The 17,405-nt window shown below is 45.2% G+C and overlaps 1 protein-coding gene across 5 annotated transcripts in view; it reads right to left on the reverse strand.

Moving 5' to 3' along the window:
- The window catches only part of RHOBTB2 (Rho related BTB domain containing 2), a 62,960-nt gene that overhangs the window by 22,480 nt on the left and 23,075 nt on the right, over window positions 1-17,405 (reverse strand). For 2 of the 5 annotated variants that reach the window (XM_079955031.1, XM_079955030.1), the window contains exon 2: window positions 8,262-8,349. In XM_079955031.1, coding sequence (XP_079811157.1) covers window positions 8,262-8,317 — 56 coding nt within the window. In that variant the 5' untranslated portion in view covers window positions 8,318-8,349. Of the gene's footprint in view, window positions 1-1,276; window positions 1,503-8,261; window positions 8,350-9,303; window positions 9,503-15,899; window positions 16,069-17,405 lie in introns of those variants that run through there. The other 3 variants (XM_079955032.1, XM_079955033.1, XM_079955034.1) reach the window with 3 other exon arrangements.

Genomic DNA, 17,405 nt, shown 5'->3' on the forward strand with positions numbered 1-17,405 from the left:
CCATACTATGGCCTTTGCAAAGAAGGTTGTGTACTTTCAAACAATTGCAAGTCACATAGTAAGTGGATCAGGGCCAGTATTGTCATCTGAAGCTAATTGCATGCCAAGTTATGTAGATCTGAGATACAATTTCTTTTCAAGCAAGCTGCAGGAGTGACTTTTCTCTCTCTGCCCCTTCTTATGTCTCCTCTGGGCACGGACAAAACAAGGCCACTAAGTTTCTGCCTGCAGTAGCCTTGGGCTCTAGGGATGTCAGACAGAGGAACAACTGGCCCAAATGCAACAGAACCACACAAGATTCAAAAGCAAAATATATGTCTGGTTGGTTCCTTTGCACAAACGGAGTGCATGGTTGTATTTTGTAAGGCTGGCCTTCTTTTACCAGGGCCTGGCCCAGACAGCTTTATCTCACCCCCATGGCCTTATACCAGGTCAGATTTCATCAACCCTGATAGTTAACAGCTCTTCAGTGTCTCCTGCAGAGCTCTCTCTCAACCCATCACCTGCTGCCTTTTCACCTGGAGATGCCTGGGAATCGGGGGCTGAACCTGGGGCACTCTGCGCTGCCACTCAGCTACGGTCTCTCCCCACAAGTCCACAGAATGTATGTGGGCTAACGAGCACCCTCCCTATACTTCACCTCTAGCAAAAGTCTGGACCAGTCTACTCTGCTCCCCTGCGCCCTGGCCTCAAGCACCCAGCCCAGCTGGACGGGTCCTCTTGCAGCACTCTACACCCCCCGAAAAAGCTCTGCTGTGCTGGAATCCCACTCCAGCCCGCCCCACTCGACTACTTCCATCCTGGCGTTGCTTTGCTGCCCTTCCCGCCCCTCCTCCCCGCAGGATGAGGACAGAGGCGAAAATCTCAAGTCATCACTGGAGCCTGACCAATGGGAGGCGGATCAGCGACCCAGCTCCGTCGCCGCCAAGACCAGCTGCTGCGATCCAGCATCTTGAGATCATGTGATCCCTCATTGTCCTCACTCAAGGCTCGTTTCCCCCCTCCCTCCCCCCTCCATGCATAACCAAAATAAACTTGTCCCTGCTCTCTTCCTGTTAGGATCAGCGGAGCCGCGGCCCTTCCGAGCCGCTCCAAGGGCCGGCGCTGATGCAAAGGCGCGTCACTTCGCGTCAGCGCTCCGGCAGCATCTCCCTCCCTCCCTCCCTCCGTCCGCACCTTGGCAGTCCGGGCGCACCAGCCCCGCTCCGCCTCGCCCCGCGCTCCCCTTCCCTTCCCTTCCCTTCCCTCCCCGCCAGCCCCCGGCTCCCTTTCTCACCGGACTCGTAAGACGGGGATCTCTCTCTCCATAGCAGAAGCAAGCTGGGCTTCCTCGAGGGGGGCGGGGGGGGGGTCCCGGAGGGCTGCGTTGGGTCAAGAGTGCCGGCTCCCCAGCCAAGCCCGCCAGCCCCGAGGCCACCGGCTTCAAGCCCCAAGCTGTTTGTTTCCCTGCATTGGGCTGGAATGAAATCTGCAGGCAGCTGAGACGCAGGTTTTAGCTTCCTTCTCCGACAGGGTCACGGGGGAAGGGACGCATAAAAGCTCGCTTGCCAGCCGCATGATTTGGCTTATTTTACTCCTTTCGTAGCAGGTGCTTAATTGTGGCATAAAGAGTTCCTGGCAGCTTTCGCCGCTAGCCTCATTCCGGACTGGCCCCCTGCCTGGTGCAAAACAATAGCACAATTGTGACTTGGGTCAAAACAATTCTCGCTCCATGTTAACCTGCTAGAGGACGACAACAGAGCTGGGGGCTGGCATTTCCCCTCTTTCTTCTCCCAGTAGGAGGCGCCGAGGAGTACAATAAGGAGAGGAGGAGGAAACACTGCTACCGAAGAAAACGGAGTTACAGCTATTCCAGCTATGCTCTTTTAGCTCCACAAAGCACAGTTTTACATAGGGGTTGACCAGGCGGGCCTCCATCAAGGGTTCAGGCCTAGCAGGGTGAAATAATTGTCCCTTTCCACACTGATACATCCTAGATTAAGCCTCTGGTTCTACATGCTCACCCAGTTTAGTCCCCTTTGCCCATGACAGGCAGCAGAAAATGCACATTCTGCACCAAAACAATCCATTTTCTACAACACTTAACTGGGTATACCAAACTCAAGTATTTAGAGAACTACCTGAAGGTGCCATCTCTGACACTAAGAAGTGGGATTCCCAGCTGACCAGAAACAACCCCTCCCTGAAACCAAACTAGCCCCAAATCATTCTGGCCTGCTCTTGGGCTTGTTGTAGTGGCAGATGTGCAGAAATCAGCAGGAGAAGCTTTTCACAGCAGGGAGATAAACACTGCCATCTGCTAATCTGCACATCACCAGGCTGCAATTTGAAGCACAGCTAGAAAGGGGTGGGTGGAAAGTTGGCATCTCTACTGAGAAAGTCTGCAGTGCTGGCCCAACCATTAGGTAGAGTGAGATGCCTGCCTCAGGCAGCAGATGGTGGGAAGCAGGCAGAATGCTTTGTCCCCTGCTCCTCTGTGTCTCCAAAGCTAATCTGCTGCCCTCAAGTGCAGTAGACAACACTGTCCTGTTGCTCAGGTTTTGTACATGGGATTGAGAATTGGTGCCATGTTGTTCTTCACTTCAAGCAGCAAAATGTCTTACCCTGCAGGTGTTGGCCTAGCCAGTAAATAGATGGGAGATTCTTAGGAACATAGTGGTTATCAACATTAATATAGTTCTATTCATATATTACAAAATGTGAATGTGCATGACCTACCGCCATTAATAACATGACTCTTGAGAGCAAGCAAAACGTGAGCTGCACTTTCTGTTTTTACCAGCCAGTGGAATGTTGCCAAAAGGCATTTGCATGTGGGAGATGCCCACACTGTACATGTGGATCTAGTTTGTGTTCCTCTGCCTCTCAAGTTCCTTTGAAAGCCTGGCACAAGCCACATAGCAAGAAGAAAGTGCTGTGTACTTCATAGAATCATAGAATCATAGAGTTGGAAGAGACCACAAGGGCCATCGAGTCCAACCCCCTGCCAAGCAGGAAACACCATCAGAGCACTCCTGACATATGGTTGTCAAGCCTCTGCTTAAAGACCTCCAAAGAAGGAGACTCCACCACACTCCTTGGCAGCAAATTCCACTGTCGAACAGCTCTTACTGTCAGGAAGTTCTTCCTAATGTTTAGGTGGAATCTTTTTTCTTGTAGTTTGGAACCATTGCTCCGTGTCCGCTTCTCTGGAGCAGCAGAAAACAACCTTTCTCCCTCCTCTATGTGACATCCTTTTATATATTTGAACATGGCTATCATATCACCCCTTAACCTCCTCTTCTCCAGGCTAAACATGCCCAGCTCCCTTAGCCATTCTTCATAAGGCATCGTTTCCAGGCCTTTGACCATTCCTGCTTCTCCACAATCATATAATGTCTGAAGGTAATGAAGGGCAGGGACAGGGCTTTAAACATAGCAAGTAGAAAGGAATTATGCAATTTCTGTTAAATTACATCATCCTGGCTGCAGAATAATATTGGATCACTATTCCTTGGCAGGGGTTGGGCTCATGTTTGAAATGTGTAGAAAAAAATCACAATGAGGCAACCTATATATTGAAAGAGAAAAAAGGAAGCCAAGGGGTATAAGAGGAGGAACTGGGCTTAGGGTAAACAGGGAAGCAAATGATTCAAAATATATTGTTGCTCTTGGTCTCTCTCAGCCCTGCAGGCAATGATTGAATTTCCAAAACTAAAAGCTCTCTCAGTACGTAACACAGACCTTATTAAACTTGGATTGATTAAATCTGAAAAGTGTGATGCAACCTTCTAAAACATTGTAAGTTCCTATGTAAAGCACATGCAGATGGATTGGGCACAAAATGGAGATATGAATTGAAAGTAGTGGTGTATATAATAATGATGTAATAGACACACTGGCAGCACAACCATGTCCACCCAGAACAGACATTGAATTAGCATGCTGGAATAGGATAAGGGAGACTCCGATAGCATGTTGACTTAAGTCCTAGTAATAGGAAATGCTCTCCCAACTGAATCAATGTGTGAGCAAGTCTATGGTGGCTAGCTTCTTCATACTGTATGCAGGAAGGTTTCCTTGCTGCAGATACTTGGGCTGTACATTTAGATGTCTTAGGTGGTAGGTGTGTGTCAAATTGGTGCGCAACACATTAACATTTCTTTTGAACCGTCAGGAATACAGTGTTTGTGTACATGTGATTCACAAGTATGTGTACCTAAAAATGTAAAGGGACCCTTAACCATTAGGTCCAGTCGTGACTGACTCTGGGGTTGCAGCGCTCATCTCACTTTATTGGCCGAGGGAACTGGCGTAAGGCACCTTCCCATGTTCTGCTGCTTCATAGTCAGAGGCATAGGTGGCATTGTGGGTTAAACCACAGAGCCTAGGGCTTGCTGATCTGAAGGCCAGCGGTTTGAACCCCCACGATGGGGTGAGCTCCCATTGCTCGGTCGCTGCTCCTACCCACCTAGCAGTTCGAAAGCACGTCAAAGTGCAAGTAGTTAAATAGGTACCGCTCTGGCGGGAAGGTAAATGCTGTTTCCGTGTGCTGCTCTGGTTTCGCCAGAAGCGGCTTAGTCATGCTGGCCACATGACCTGTAAGCCGGTTCCCTCGGCCAGTAAAGCGAGATGAGCGCCGCAACCCCAGAGTCGTCCCCGACTGGACCTAATGGTCAGGGGTCCCTTTACCTTTACCTAATCTTACTCCAGAAGCCAATACACATTTACTAAGAGATAAGTTCTTCCGACTCCCATGAGACCTATTTACCTGGGCGGAAGTAGCATTAAACTTCATAGGAATTACTTCTGGGTAATTTAAACGTGGACAGCATTGCGCTGTTCATTAACGAATCTGCGCCTAACTCCAATGGAGAGACAAGCAAACTCACTCGGATACCTACACTGCGGACAAATGCCGGCTCCCTCGGCCTATAGAGCAAGATGAGCGCCGCAACCCCAGAGTCACCTGCGACTGGACCCAATGGTCAGGGGTACCTTTACCTTTATCGGAAATATATATTTTCTCCCCAAAAGCTGTTTACAGAACTTCCAATTGTGTAAATGGTATATCCTCTCATTTGGCCCTATGTAACGGGCACTTATCTACCACCTCTCCAAATTGCTTAAAAACTACAGCCCATCCTACAGTTTCTTGGGGGTTCTGAAGAAGCTGGCATTTGGCTGAGCTGAAAGGGAACACACACACACGTCACCAATGCAGTTTCAGCTCCAAGTCAAAAGCTGGATTTGACCAAAAGCAGGGGCTGAATTCCCCTCCCCCCGCGCTGCCTTCTGCTTTTATCACAGCTGTAATTAAAATGCAGTTTGTTCTCTGTTTCCATGTATCCCTGATATAAGCCTCTTGATCTTATCCTCAAAGATTCCCCATCTGCCCTGCTTGTTAATCGTCCTTGTTCCAGGCAGATAACGCCAAACTCAAATGCAAGATTCTGTGTTGCTTTGTCCTGAGCACTGCAACAACCACAGATCAAACAGGGAGGTGTGTTGAGGGAGTATGGTGGGGAGGGCAGAATTTCAGGCAACCCTAGAGAGAAAGCTTCTAGAAATTATCTGATTCATCTGTAATGCATTAAGAAATGCATTATTTACCATCCAGTTTGCTGACTTTCCCCAGATTAACAATCACAGTTTCCTAAGTGAAGTGCAATCTCAACAAGACAAAGTACTGTGGGCTTGTCTGACCATGGAGCTGGTGGCCCACCTTGTGGTTTCCTATAACTGGTCTTCAGAAGCATTGCTGCCTCTGACTATGGAGGCAGAGCATAGCAGTCATAGTTAGCAGCTGTTGGTAGCCTTATTTGCCATTAAAATTTCCAGTTCTTCTCTACAGCCTCCCCAAGTTGGTGGCCGCCTGCCCCCAGTTGAGGCTGTTGTGGCAGCCCCCTTCTGGACCAAGGGAAAGCCTTGCCACAGTTGCACATATGTCTGGTGACAGGGCCGGCCCAAGACATTTTGGCACCTGAGGCAGACCCCAAGAACTGGGAATTGTAGCTCAGGGTGCGTGTGTGTCTCCTGACTTACTTTCAGCACTGTTAATGAACTACTGTTCCCAGGATTCTTTGGGGTGAAGCCATGACTGTTAAAGCAGTATCAGGGTGCTTTAAATGTATGGTATGGTTGTGGCTAGCAGACTGAGGTTGGTGGGGCAGTGCCCTGTTTGCCCTCATGGACTAGTCTCTACTGCGGTATATAAATTCAATTAATAATAATAATACTGCATGTAGCTGTTCCTGTGTCGATAGCATTGATGGAGGCCCTTGGTCTGAAGGAACAGGTGAGAGGCCTTTTCAGTTGCAGCTTCCTGGCTTTGAATTGTTCTGCCTGGGGAGATCTGGATGGTGACTACGCTTAATGCCATTTTGGTATCTTTTATTCTTCCTAGAGCTTTTTAAACATCAGTCATATCTGATTTTATCTATCCTTTCTTTTCTTTTATTCTCCAACTCCTGTTGCTTTACCATTCTGCTGCTTTAATTTTGTTGTTGCAGGTTCAGATATGTGTTGTTTTTACTGGTTGGGAGCTGCACAGAGAGTTTTTATCAAAGAATTATAGAGTTGGAAGAGATCCTGAGGATCATCTATTCCAGCCCCCTGCAATGCAGATATATGCAGCTGTCCCTTATGGAGATCAAACCTGCCACCTTGGTGCTATTAGCACCACACTCTAACTAACTAAGCTATAATGAGATACCCTATATAACAAGATACTAGGGTATGCATTTATAAGTCATCTTACTAAGTCCTTCCACCTTCTTTGCTTTGGTGGAATCTACACACATATAAAAACCATTCTGAAAATGCTTTTTTAAAAAGGGTTTTTAAAAATACATTGAATTTTCCATAAGGCTCACCATTGCCATCTAGTGTCACATTGTATATTAAAACTCACTTAATACTTTTTATTTGCCCCTGTATAGCTGAGTCCTTTGCCTCCCAAAATCCCACTGGGTCTGCCCAGCCTCAGTGTTACACATTACCCAGAATTCCTTATGCCAGCACTAGAAATGTGCTCCATTACACTGCTCTGGTGCTTTGTACTAGGCCGGGCAAAACCCCTCAAGGATAGCGTAAAGCAGGCCCAATAAAACGTGTGACTGGTGAGGGGATCAGATCCGAGGAGAATCCTGAGGGTTGGATCAAAAGGCTTAGAGGGCCACATTTAGCCCCTGGATCTGAGGTTCACCATCTTTGCTACACACTCTTAACTAAAATCCTTTGTGGCTTTTTGTGACTCCAGTACACAGTCAACATATTCCAAATCCCTCAATGTCCCTGCTTAACCTCAGCTGTGTGTTTTTGGCACAGCTGCTACAGTATAATACCCAGAAGCCCTTGGATTGTATGCTTGACTTTAAATAGCTACCAATTAAACACTCTAAAGTTGTAATTTTAATTGTTGTTGTAAGGTGCCCTGAGAGGTGCTTTGCACCAGAAGGGCAGGGTATAAAGGTTTTAATACATAAAAGCAAATGTTTTAAACGTTCTACCCACTTTTTCCAGTTCTCTCTGGATGCTTTAGCGCAGAGGCTTGTAGGAAACCTTACAAAGCTCCCATTTAGTCTGGCTGATCTCTTGAGAGCTTGGTGTATTTGCTGCCAGACCCCTGTCAGCATTTGACAGACAACTCTGAGTCAGCTTGGTGAGACTGCAGTTTAAGAACAATCCCCTAGAGGTAAAGTTCACATTCTGCTCACAAAGGGCAAGGGACTGTCTTGGTAGAAAGGAAATCAGTGCACACTTCAAGATCAGACATTCAGCTCCTTTCACCTTTGAATATATAGGGTGCTTGCTATCTTGACCATGATCTGACCCACCTACATTCCTCCTTCCAAGCTGTAACGTTAACTCAGCACAGTTAAGTTTGCACTACATAAAGCTCTCTGAATACAGCCCTGGAGTTGAAAAGTTCAATTCATCTAGCTGGGAGGAGAGCATTTATACAGGTGCACAGGGTTGCAATTCTGTGGCACTGAACTTGAAAAGCAAGACACAGTTTCTAAATAATAAGGAAAATGTTCTGGAGCACAGTTTGAGAGTCTAAACATAGGTCATTCACATATGCAGCATATATATGTAGTGTGGGGAAACCCAGCCAGAGGGGCGGGGTATAAATAATAAAATAGTAATAACATTATTGTGTTGTTGTTGTTGTTGTTGTTGTTTTGTTGATGATGATGATGGTGATGATAATAATAATAATAATAATAATAATAATAATAATATGGCCAAGATAAATTGTAACCAATCTATGTACTCACAAGGCATTGTTCATCTTGGTCTTCAGTTTGAGGTGGGCTTTGCCTCTGGATTCCATCTCTTCCACTTCCTCCTCCTCTTCTCAACAGTCTGAAAGCAGAAGAAAGATATATGCAAATGAAGTGAGAACTGCCTTTGAAGGGGCTTATCTCCCCAACATTTGAGAGATGGCATTTCCTTCTCTATGAAACTGGAGAGTCTCTAAGACATGGTGGTCTATATCAGCTAATGGTTTGTTTAGCATGACAGAATACTCAAAATGACCTCTTAAACTGAGTTTACTGGATTGTCATCATACTGGTCCCAGTGGGTGCACTCTGCAGTATTTGAGAAAATAGGTAAAGTTCACACTATGTTTGTGGTTGAAAAACAAAAATTGTATGTGGGAGGCTTCCAAATGTTGGGACGTAGGTTTGTAGCCAGTGCTAGTCCTACTCAGAGGAGATCCTCTGAAATCGGTGGACACAACTAACTTAAGTCCATGGATTTCAGTCAGTTTACTCTGAGTAGGACTAGCATTGGATACAACCCATAAAAAAATGAAGAGTTTTGTCCAGTCCTCAAATCACCTTTATATATCATAATCTATTCTGCAACTTTCTTCCAAAATACTAAATTTTCAGAAATCCAGAATCCAGTGTGCATTGGATGGATCCAGTGTGCACTGGACTTACTAAAGCAGATTGATAGTGGGCCCAGAAAGCAGATTGGGGCCAGTACTAGGCATAAACTCTGTGCAAAAACAAAGTTTTCTGCACTTTTGGACTGGACTGAAAAAGAAAGCAGCGGTAAACCACATCTTGTTTATAAGTCAGGATGATCAGCTGGACTACTTTGGGTAGGGTCATCCTCTGCTGGAAGGGCTGTCCAGTTCAGGACCGGGAAAAGATAATGAACCCTAAGAAGGGGAAGATGCCCCTCTGCAGTCAGGTCTCCAAAGCGCACCTAGCAGGCACAAAGGTCACCTGGTAGATAGAAACATTGTAACTTAACTAGAAATATATAATCTAAATGTGCACATATACATATAAATTAGTATCCTACTCTGGTCTTGCCTTCTGCCTTTTTTAGCACTGTTGTTGCTAGGGTGTCTTGACTGACGGCACTGTTAAGCATAACCTAGCTTTTCATACAGTTGAAGCACCTAAAGAGAACCTCTTTTATGTTTACTTTGTACACAGCTTTCTTTCTGTGCACTCTGTTGTAAAGTAGCACAAGGTGTTTTTTCTTCCACGTCCTCTTCTCTCTATTTAGTTGCCATAGCAACTGTTTCTAAGCCGTCCAGAACTAGGCCTGGCAGTCCTGATACCTGATACACACAGACAGCTGTTGGCAGTATCCAAGTTTTCCACTATGGAGATGTTGTTTTTAACTTCTTTGGCTCAGCTTTGAGCAACTCTAGTTTTAAGGATCTCTGATACACAGTTTTCAGCAAATATGATCAGAGTATAAGGAAATAGCAAGTTCAGATTAGAAAGCTGAAATAGCAGAAGTGGAGACCTGATGTACAGCTTTCTCCATGATCTGCTCATTGTCTGTTTGCAGGGAGTTTTAACTTCGTATATGGGAGCATTCAAGGGTGATATGAAGGGAAATAACCCATTTTTACCACATTCACAAAGTAGCCAGAAAGTATATTCAACTGGAGGGAGGCTTGGAGGTTTCCTTCTAATGAAGTGGGGGTTATACACCACTTGGTTGTAAATAACCCCAAAGATAAGACAATGAAATCAATAAAATTTTACAAGCCTACATTAAAAGATACAAAAGTTAAAATACTATCACCTCAACTTTCTCAGCATCTGGGTAGGCCTGTCTAAATAATGTTTTAGCAGGTATATTTATACTGTACATTATGTTCCAATAAAAACAAACAAATAAATAAAACAATCCAGTTATTAGGACTGCACATGATCATAATGTGACTGGCTGGGTGGAGGATGGTGAAATGAGCTGTTGTGGCTGGCTGGCATGGCTGACTAAAATGCTCAGCAGGAATGCTTCACACTGCAACCTTCTGTGGCAGGATCCAGTTGTGCATACTAGAGCCATTTGAAAATATTGGGCATTCCTATGGCCATTCAGAATGAGCCAATGTCATCTAGTCTAGTACAGGGTCCTGGGGTACAGGTGTTTAAATAAGCGGGGAGGTGACCTCCTACTTTCCCCTCTTTCTAGGACCCAGATACATGGCTGGAACCCCCACAGACTTGCCAAAAGCCCTGTATCAAAACACAAGGGGAGTTATACTATCTCGCAATGCCAGAGTAAGGTAGTGGCTTTGAGCAAGTCTCTTTGGCTTAATTTACCTCATATGGCTAATTTGCCTCATACGTTGTGAGGATAATAAATCATTACTCTGAGTTCTTTGGTTAGTATTCAAATAAGCAGGAGGACGTACACATGTACTGTGCCTTCAAACAGATATATTTGCTAAATAAATCTGAGGTTAAGTAAGATTATAGTCACAGGATTTAAGGTTTTTAACCATAACCAAAGCACCAGCCAAGTGCTGTGTCACATGGCTGGAATAATATGAAGCTCACAGGTCAAATCAGGGGGACAGTGGACCTGGGTGTGACCTGCCATTTCCAAATGTGTCTGGCAAACACACCTCAGATTCTTTCTGGCATGTCTCAAACAATGCCTGAAACACGGTTTATGTAATGAAGAGGCAGTGCTGTTGTGGTGCACTTTGACCACAACTGTAGGTTGTAACTCAAAAGATTTGCATAAGTTAGAGGAGCTGTATTCTTTTTATTGTATAGGCTAGGCTATCAGGAATGTTTGTTCACTAAGACCAGATCCTGCTTCAATGGCTGTCTGGCTTAACATTTTAAACCAAGGTTATCTATAAATAGTATTTTTAGTTCCAAAATTGCATTTGTATTAGATGTGTGCCTTCAGCAGGAGAAACAAAATAGCAGCAGGGGCATATGAGGAACACAATACTAAATCTCAGGATAAGACTTAAAACCTCAAGCAGGAAAAGCAGAAGTCCCCTCCCCTTATTAAATGGGGGAAGGCGAGGCAGAGCAGGGCAGAGTCTGTGGGGGCACGTTGTCTGCGCCAAGTCCCCTGCCTTCAGCAGTTGGGGGTGGGGCTTGCTGCCCGTCTCAGTTTGCAGGTAATGTTAATTCACCTCAGTTCCATTTTAAAAACCATAGGTTAAAAGTTGATGTTGAATTGACATAAATGAATGGTGGTTAAGAGTGCCTAGGTAGGACTGGAGAAACCCAGATTCAAACATGAAGCTGATTCAAACCCCACTTGGTCACAAAGCTTACAGAGTGACCTCGCACCTTTCCACAGAGACAGAAGCTGCATGGCAGAGCATATGCTTTCCATTAAGAAGGTCCCATCTCTACGTAGGGCTGGTAGAAAAGGCTCCTGCCCCAAACCACTGGAAACTGCTGCTGCTAGTCTGTGTAGACTAGGGGCGGCCTTCCAGCTATTGTTGGATTGCCATCTCTTGTCACCCACCCCTAGTGGTCAAAGATGAAAGGAGATGTCATCCAGAAACATCTGGAGGACCACAGGTTCCTTACTCCGGGTGTAAACAGGACTGAGCTGTTTACACTTGGCATAAGGCAGCATCCTGTTCCTCAGGTGAATTACTTCACAGGATAAAATCTGAGAAATAACCATTTATGTTGCCAGGCACCTTGGAGGAAAGGGGTGAAAGAGATACGTATGTGACAAACAAACAGTGCTCAGCTGTAACAATCGAACAGGAACTCTATGAAATCATCTAAATAGCAGATTCCAGTGACCAAACAAGGCAGTGGGGGCTTGGACACAGTGCACTCAGTGGGCCCACCTGCTGTTGCTACAATCCATTCAGTTGGTGGATATGCATTAATTTTATTACATTTGTATCCCATGCTTCCTCCAAAAAGCTCTAGGGGCTTACATGGTTCTCCCCCTACTCTTTCTGTCACCACAACCACCCTGTGAGGTAGGCTAGGCCAAGAGAAAGTGATTGCCCAATGTCACCCAGAGAAATCGCTGGCCTCTGATTCACAGTGCCAGAGCTCCCTTCAGCTTTGAAGAAGGATGGGATCTTTATGAAATAATGCTAATGACTATGCTGTACCCAGACATAAGTGTGCTCCGCTTTCTGAGCATGTACGCAGGCAAGGAAGGAGTCCAGGGAGAGAGGTGCAGCTGTTGGCATGAAACATTTAAAGGTTTGACTCCCCACTGAACTGTAGCTTCATACAGTATTCACAGCCTCATACAGTATTAAGAGCTGCCAGTGCCATATGAAAAACTGTGGAAAAAAATGTTCTATTTGGACATGGTTTTGCTTTTAATAGCATATCCCATAATTTCTCTCCAACCTCCTGCTGCTCCCTCCCTCTGTTTTTTTAATCACCAAGAAAAGTTGCATAAAAATAAGATAATATTACCAGTAATATTTCACACCTTTCTTTTTCAAGTGCTTTGCGATGCATTAATTTTCACCATGCATTCATAAGACAGCTAAGTGTTATCAATGCCCTCATTTCCCCCTTCTTTTCTTAACCCCTCCCCAAACAGTGGAAAACTGCAGTGCAGAGAAGCAAAAGGCTTGTGTTTTAAAACATGTGGCTTGGCTTTTAAGAGATTCATTGAATCTAATTTATTTATGGTTACATTTACATCTTGCTTTTCATCTTAGGAGTTCAAGGTTGCACATTTGGTTTCTCCCTGTCTTCCTGTTTTATCCTCACAAAAACCCATAGTTTGACCAAGTGGCTGGTGTGCCTTCTCAGTCTGTAGCCCACATGGCAATTCCTGATGGACAACTTTAAGCCCCCTTCCCCCACCTCCGCTCTGCCTTCTGATTATTATCTTTAAACCAGACTTGGAGGAGACAGTCCAACTCTACAGTACTTGAAAGATAAAGAACAATAAGAAGGGAGAGCAGGTGGAAGGGTAGGCTTGACGTTAGCACTTGGACAGCACAGAGGATTTCTGCAAACAGAGAACTGTCCTATGCAAAGTAGGACACATGGTCTCCCTACCTCTGGTATAAGCAAACTTCATAACTGTTGGGGGCTTATGCATGTCACAAGTAGAACCTTGCCAGTGTTTCTTGCTGCTGGTAAGTGAACCTCAAAAGAACTGAGCACTGGTGGCTTGGAGAACAGAGGGCAGGGTATAAAATGATACAGTTTTGAGAGAGATGACTAGAGAATAGAGATGGAAAGAATCCAAGGCTACATTTGATGAGGCAAGAGCTCTGCCTGTACTTCCACGGGAGGAGGGAGGATAAGGCCCCCAAGTACAGTGTATCCAAAACACCCCATTACTTTAGATCACAAAACTTAGGATCTATCCATCAGACTTGAAGCTGAATTTACACAGTAATAGAAATTCCTTTGTAGTGTTGGAGAAAAGAGTGGATCCCATGAGCTGGCATTATTCGGAATAGAGATAGAGATTTAGCATCTACAACATCAACCCAGAATGAAACAGAGTAAGCAAACTAATCAAAGCATTTATAAGGAACATTTTCTGGCAACAATGAACAGGGAAGAAAAGAAGACGCAGAGTCCACAGAAGCTGTACTAGGTAGAGCTGCCTCTTGTGCAATGATTGCTGACTGTCCACGTCCATCTTGGTTTGCACCATCTCTTACTTGTTTTTACTTTAATTTCCCTGTCAAAACTCTGTTGAAAACCGAGTTGCTACTATACACACAAAACAGATATGGGACTTTGGAGAGAAAGACCGAGTTGCTACTATACACACAAAACAGATATGGGACTTTGGAGAGAAAGATGGAAACATGGGTTTTGTGATCTTGAAAAGATATGTGTTACAGTCACAAAAAATGCACAGAAGCTTCTCTCCCATCAGAAAGACACCCCAGAGACAATCACATTGCTCCCACATACACTCCTACTTCCCTATCTATCTCATGGAACAAAACTTCACATTCGCAGATGATTTATAGAGGGTATTTAACACCAATTAAGTTAGCCAAACTAGGGACGCAGGTGGCGCTGTGGGTTAAAGCCTCAGCGCCTAGGGCTTGCCGATCGAAAGGTCGGCGGTTCGAATCCCTGCGGCGGGGTGCGCTCCCGCTGCTCGGTCCCAGCGCCTGCCAACCTAGCAGTTCGAAAGCACCTCCGGGTGCAAGTAGATAAATAGGGACCGCTTACCAGCGGGAAGGTAAACGGCGTTTCCGTGTGCGGCTCTGGCTCGCCAGAGCAGCGATGTCACGCTGGCCACGTGACCCGGAAGTGTCTCCGGACAGCGCTGGCCCCTGGCCTCTTAAGTGAGATGGGCGCACAACCCCAGAGTCTGTCAAGACTGGCCCGTATGGGCAGGGGTACCTTTACCTTTACCTTAAGTTAGCCAAAATGTACAAAACTAATTCAAGTATGAGTTGGGAGTGCAAAGTGACATTTTTTTCATATGTGATGGACTTGTAAAAAAGGTAAGGGCTATTGGAAAATGATATATAATGATATTAACAAGATGTTTAAGTTGATGATTCCCAAGAAACGTAAGGCAAGTGTTAGGGACTCAGAAAGGATTAGCAAGCTTTCCTTGGTGGGTTTTACATGTTGCTACAAAAGAAGGGCAAAGTGAACATCATCCTTCATACTGATGGCTGAAGGTCCAGCAGACAACTTCAGGTCACAAGGTAGCTTGGAAGGGGCAGAACAATCTTGTTCCATTAAGTTTAGCTTGAATATTAACCCCCAACATATTATAATTAACGGTGCTCTACAGCATTAATTAGATGACTAATGCCCATTTGCTGACTCCTGCTTAGGGGAAACTTTCACTCCCTTTCCCCCAGACCTCTTGAAATACAAAACAAAGATAGACCACAAGAGATGTTACACTGTCATAGAGCAAAGAAGAGAAATTGATAACAATCAGAAGGAATGCTATTATGTAACTTGGTTCAATCAAATTAAATAGATATATGCCCATTAGTTTTGATCAGAGAAAGGTCAAGCCCCAGATGTAAGAGCTCATGGGGCTGGCCTTAAATATCTTGGCAGACAAGATGAAAATGTGAGAGTCCTGGCTGAAGCAGCATAAACAGTATACAATGCTTGCAAAACAATTTCATTGTCACCACCATATCTGCTTCACTGTCACATGAAATGTGCTGCCTCCTGCAAACTGTTGCCCTACGCCAAACTTTCCCAACCTGATACCCTTCAGATGTTTTGGACCTCAGCTCCCATCTGCCCCAGTCAGCAAGGCCACTGGTCAGGGGCAATGAGAGCTGTGGTTTAACAACTGGATGGCACCTGGTTGAGAGAGGCTGTCTCACACAATCACCTGCTGTCACATAATACTAAAACTGCCCCATGCACAGAAAAATCCATTATCCTCTTTGCAGCCAGCAGCCCAACCATGTGACGAGTGGGGAGGAATTGCCAAAGGTTGAGAAGCTCTTGCTTTACACCACCTCTCACCTCCAAGGCATGGGGAGTTTCACCACCACAGTTCTGTCACTGGAAAATGCTCCATTACACCCTGATGGGTCTTACGTTTGCTATAAAGAAAAGCATTCTGTCTCAGCTTGCCATAATTCGTAGAATTCCCATTTGCAGAACACCAGCAGAAAAGGGGAAAACCTTAGGAGATGAGCTGTGAGAAAAGATGGGACTGACCCAGACGGTTACCTCTACACAAATTCTGCAAGCGATGAACTTGTTGCCTTACACCCAGGGTAGCGTGAGTCTCTCTGATCTTCTTGATCTGTCACACTGCATTGAAGCTCCAGTGAATGCTAACTGGTGAGCACACAGGTAAGCTCCATTTTATAAGCAACTGCCCATGTGATCTGAACAAATGTCCCAAGGTTGAGAGCTTTTTCTTTTCTTTTCAGTAGGAGAGAGAGAGAAAGAAAAGGCAGAGAGAGAGAGAGAGAGAGAGAGAGAGAGAGAGAGAGAGAGAGCTGGGAACTAAAACCTGTTGAACCACAATCAAGGTTTCAGCTCAGGAGAAAGGAATTTTCCACTAACAGGAATACACCTCTGTGTTTAAAAACTGCCTGGTCCTTTGAACAGGAGATCACAGCCAGGGCAGGAGGATGGATAAAAGAAAAGAATACAGAACAAGGCTCTGTGGATGCCATTTGAGTGCATGAGAGCACAGAGAAAGTGCAGGGTGCAGATTGCAGCTTCCAGAGAATTTCAGCTTTTTTAAAAGAAAGGAAGAAAGGAAAACATAGTGCTCAAGGATGCACTGATAATGTTTTAAGGGTGGTGGGCCAAAGCCTCAGAAGAGAAAGCAGGGAAGGGGGCTAATTAAAATTTCCTATGGGTGGAGGCAAGGCTTCATGGGGGCATACAGAGTTCCTTCCCCATGGATAGCCAAATCAGAATAAGGCTGCAATCTTGAACTTTCTTGGGAGTAAATCTGATTAATGCCAAGAAGGTTTACTTCTGAGTTTATGTATTTTATGCAAAACAAGAGAAACTCAGGCCAGAATCCTATACATTCTTACCTGGAAGTAAGTCCCATTGAACACAGTGGAGCTTGTATTCTGTGTAGAAATGCATAAGATTGCACTGACAAGTTCCTTTCCACTATTTCAAGGGGAACCTCAAGGCATATCTGTTTCCCCATAACTTTCCCTCAGCATTTTGCTAAGAATGTAAGTGGTTCTCTTATTTAGTTGCTTTTCTCGTGCCTTTTCCTTCCTGGTCCTTGGGTGTCTGTTTATTTAAACTGTAAGCCTGTGGGCAGGATCTTGTCATTTGCTAATTTTATGATATATACTGTTTGGGTCCTTGTTTTTTTTAGGTGTTTCTTTCATAGGGATTTAGGATACAATCCTATCTATTTGCCTCATGCAACAAGAGGACTTGGGGAAGGGGCTATCTGTCATAGGTATGTGGAACTTTTGGTCCTCCAAATGTTGCTGAACTACCACTCCTGTCAGCACCAGCAAGCATGGCCAATGGCCAGGGCTGATGGGAGTTGTAGTTCAGCATCATTTGCAGGGCCATGGCTGGGTCTATATGGGCACCTTCAAGAGGACCTAGAAGCTAATCAGTAAAGCTGACACGGAACAGAGTGTGCCTCTACCAGATGTTCATTCAGAACTGGCCCATACACCTTCACTCCATGGTGGCTCCCCTTTACTACATACACAGCCCAACAAGACAACAGCAAGAACCCGC

The sequence above is a fragment of the Podarcis cretensis genome (assembly GCF_951804945.1).
Source record: "Podarcis cretensis genome assembly, chromosome: 15".
Taxonomy (NCBI): domain Eukaryota; kingdom Metazoa; phylum Chordata; class Lepidosauria; order Squamata; family Lacertidae; genus Podarcis; species Podarcis cretensis.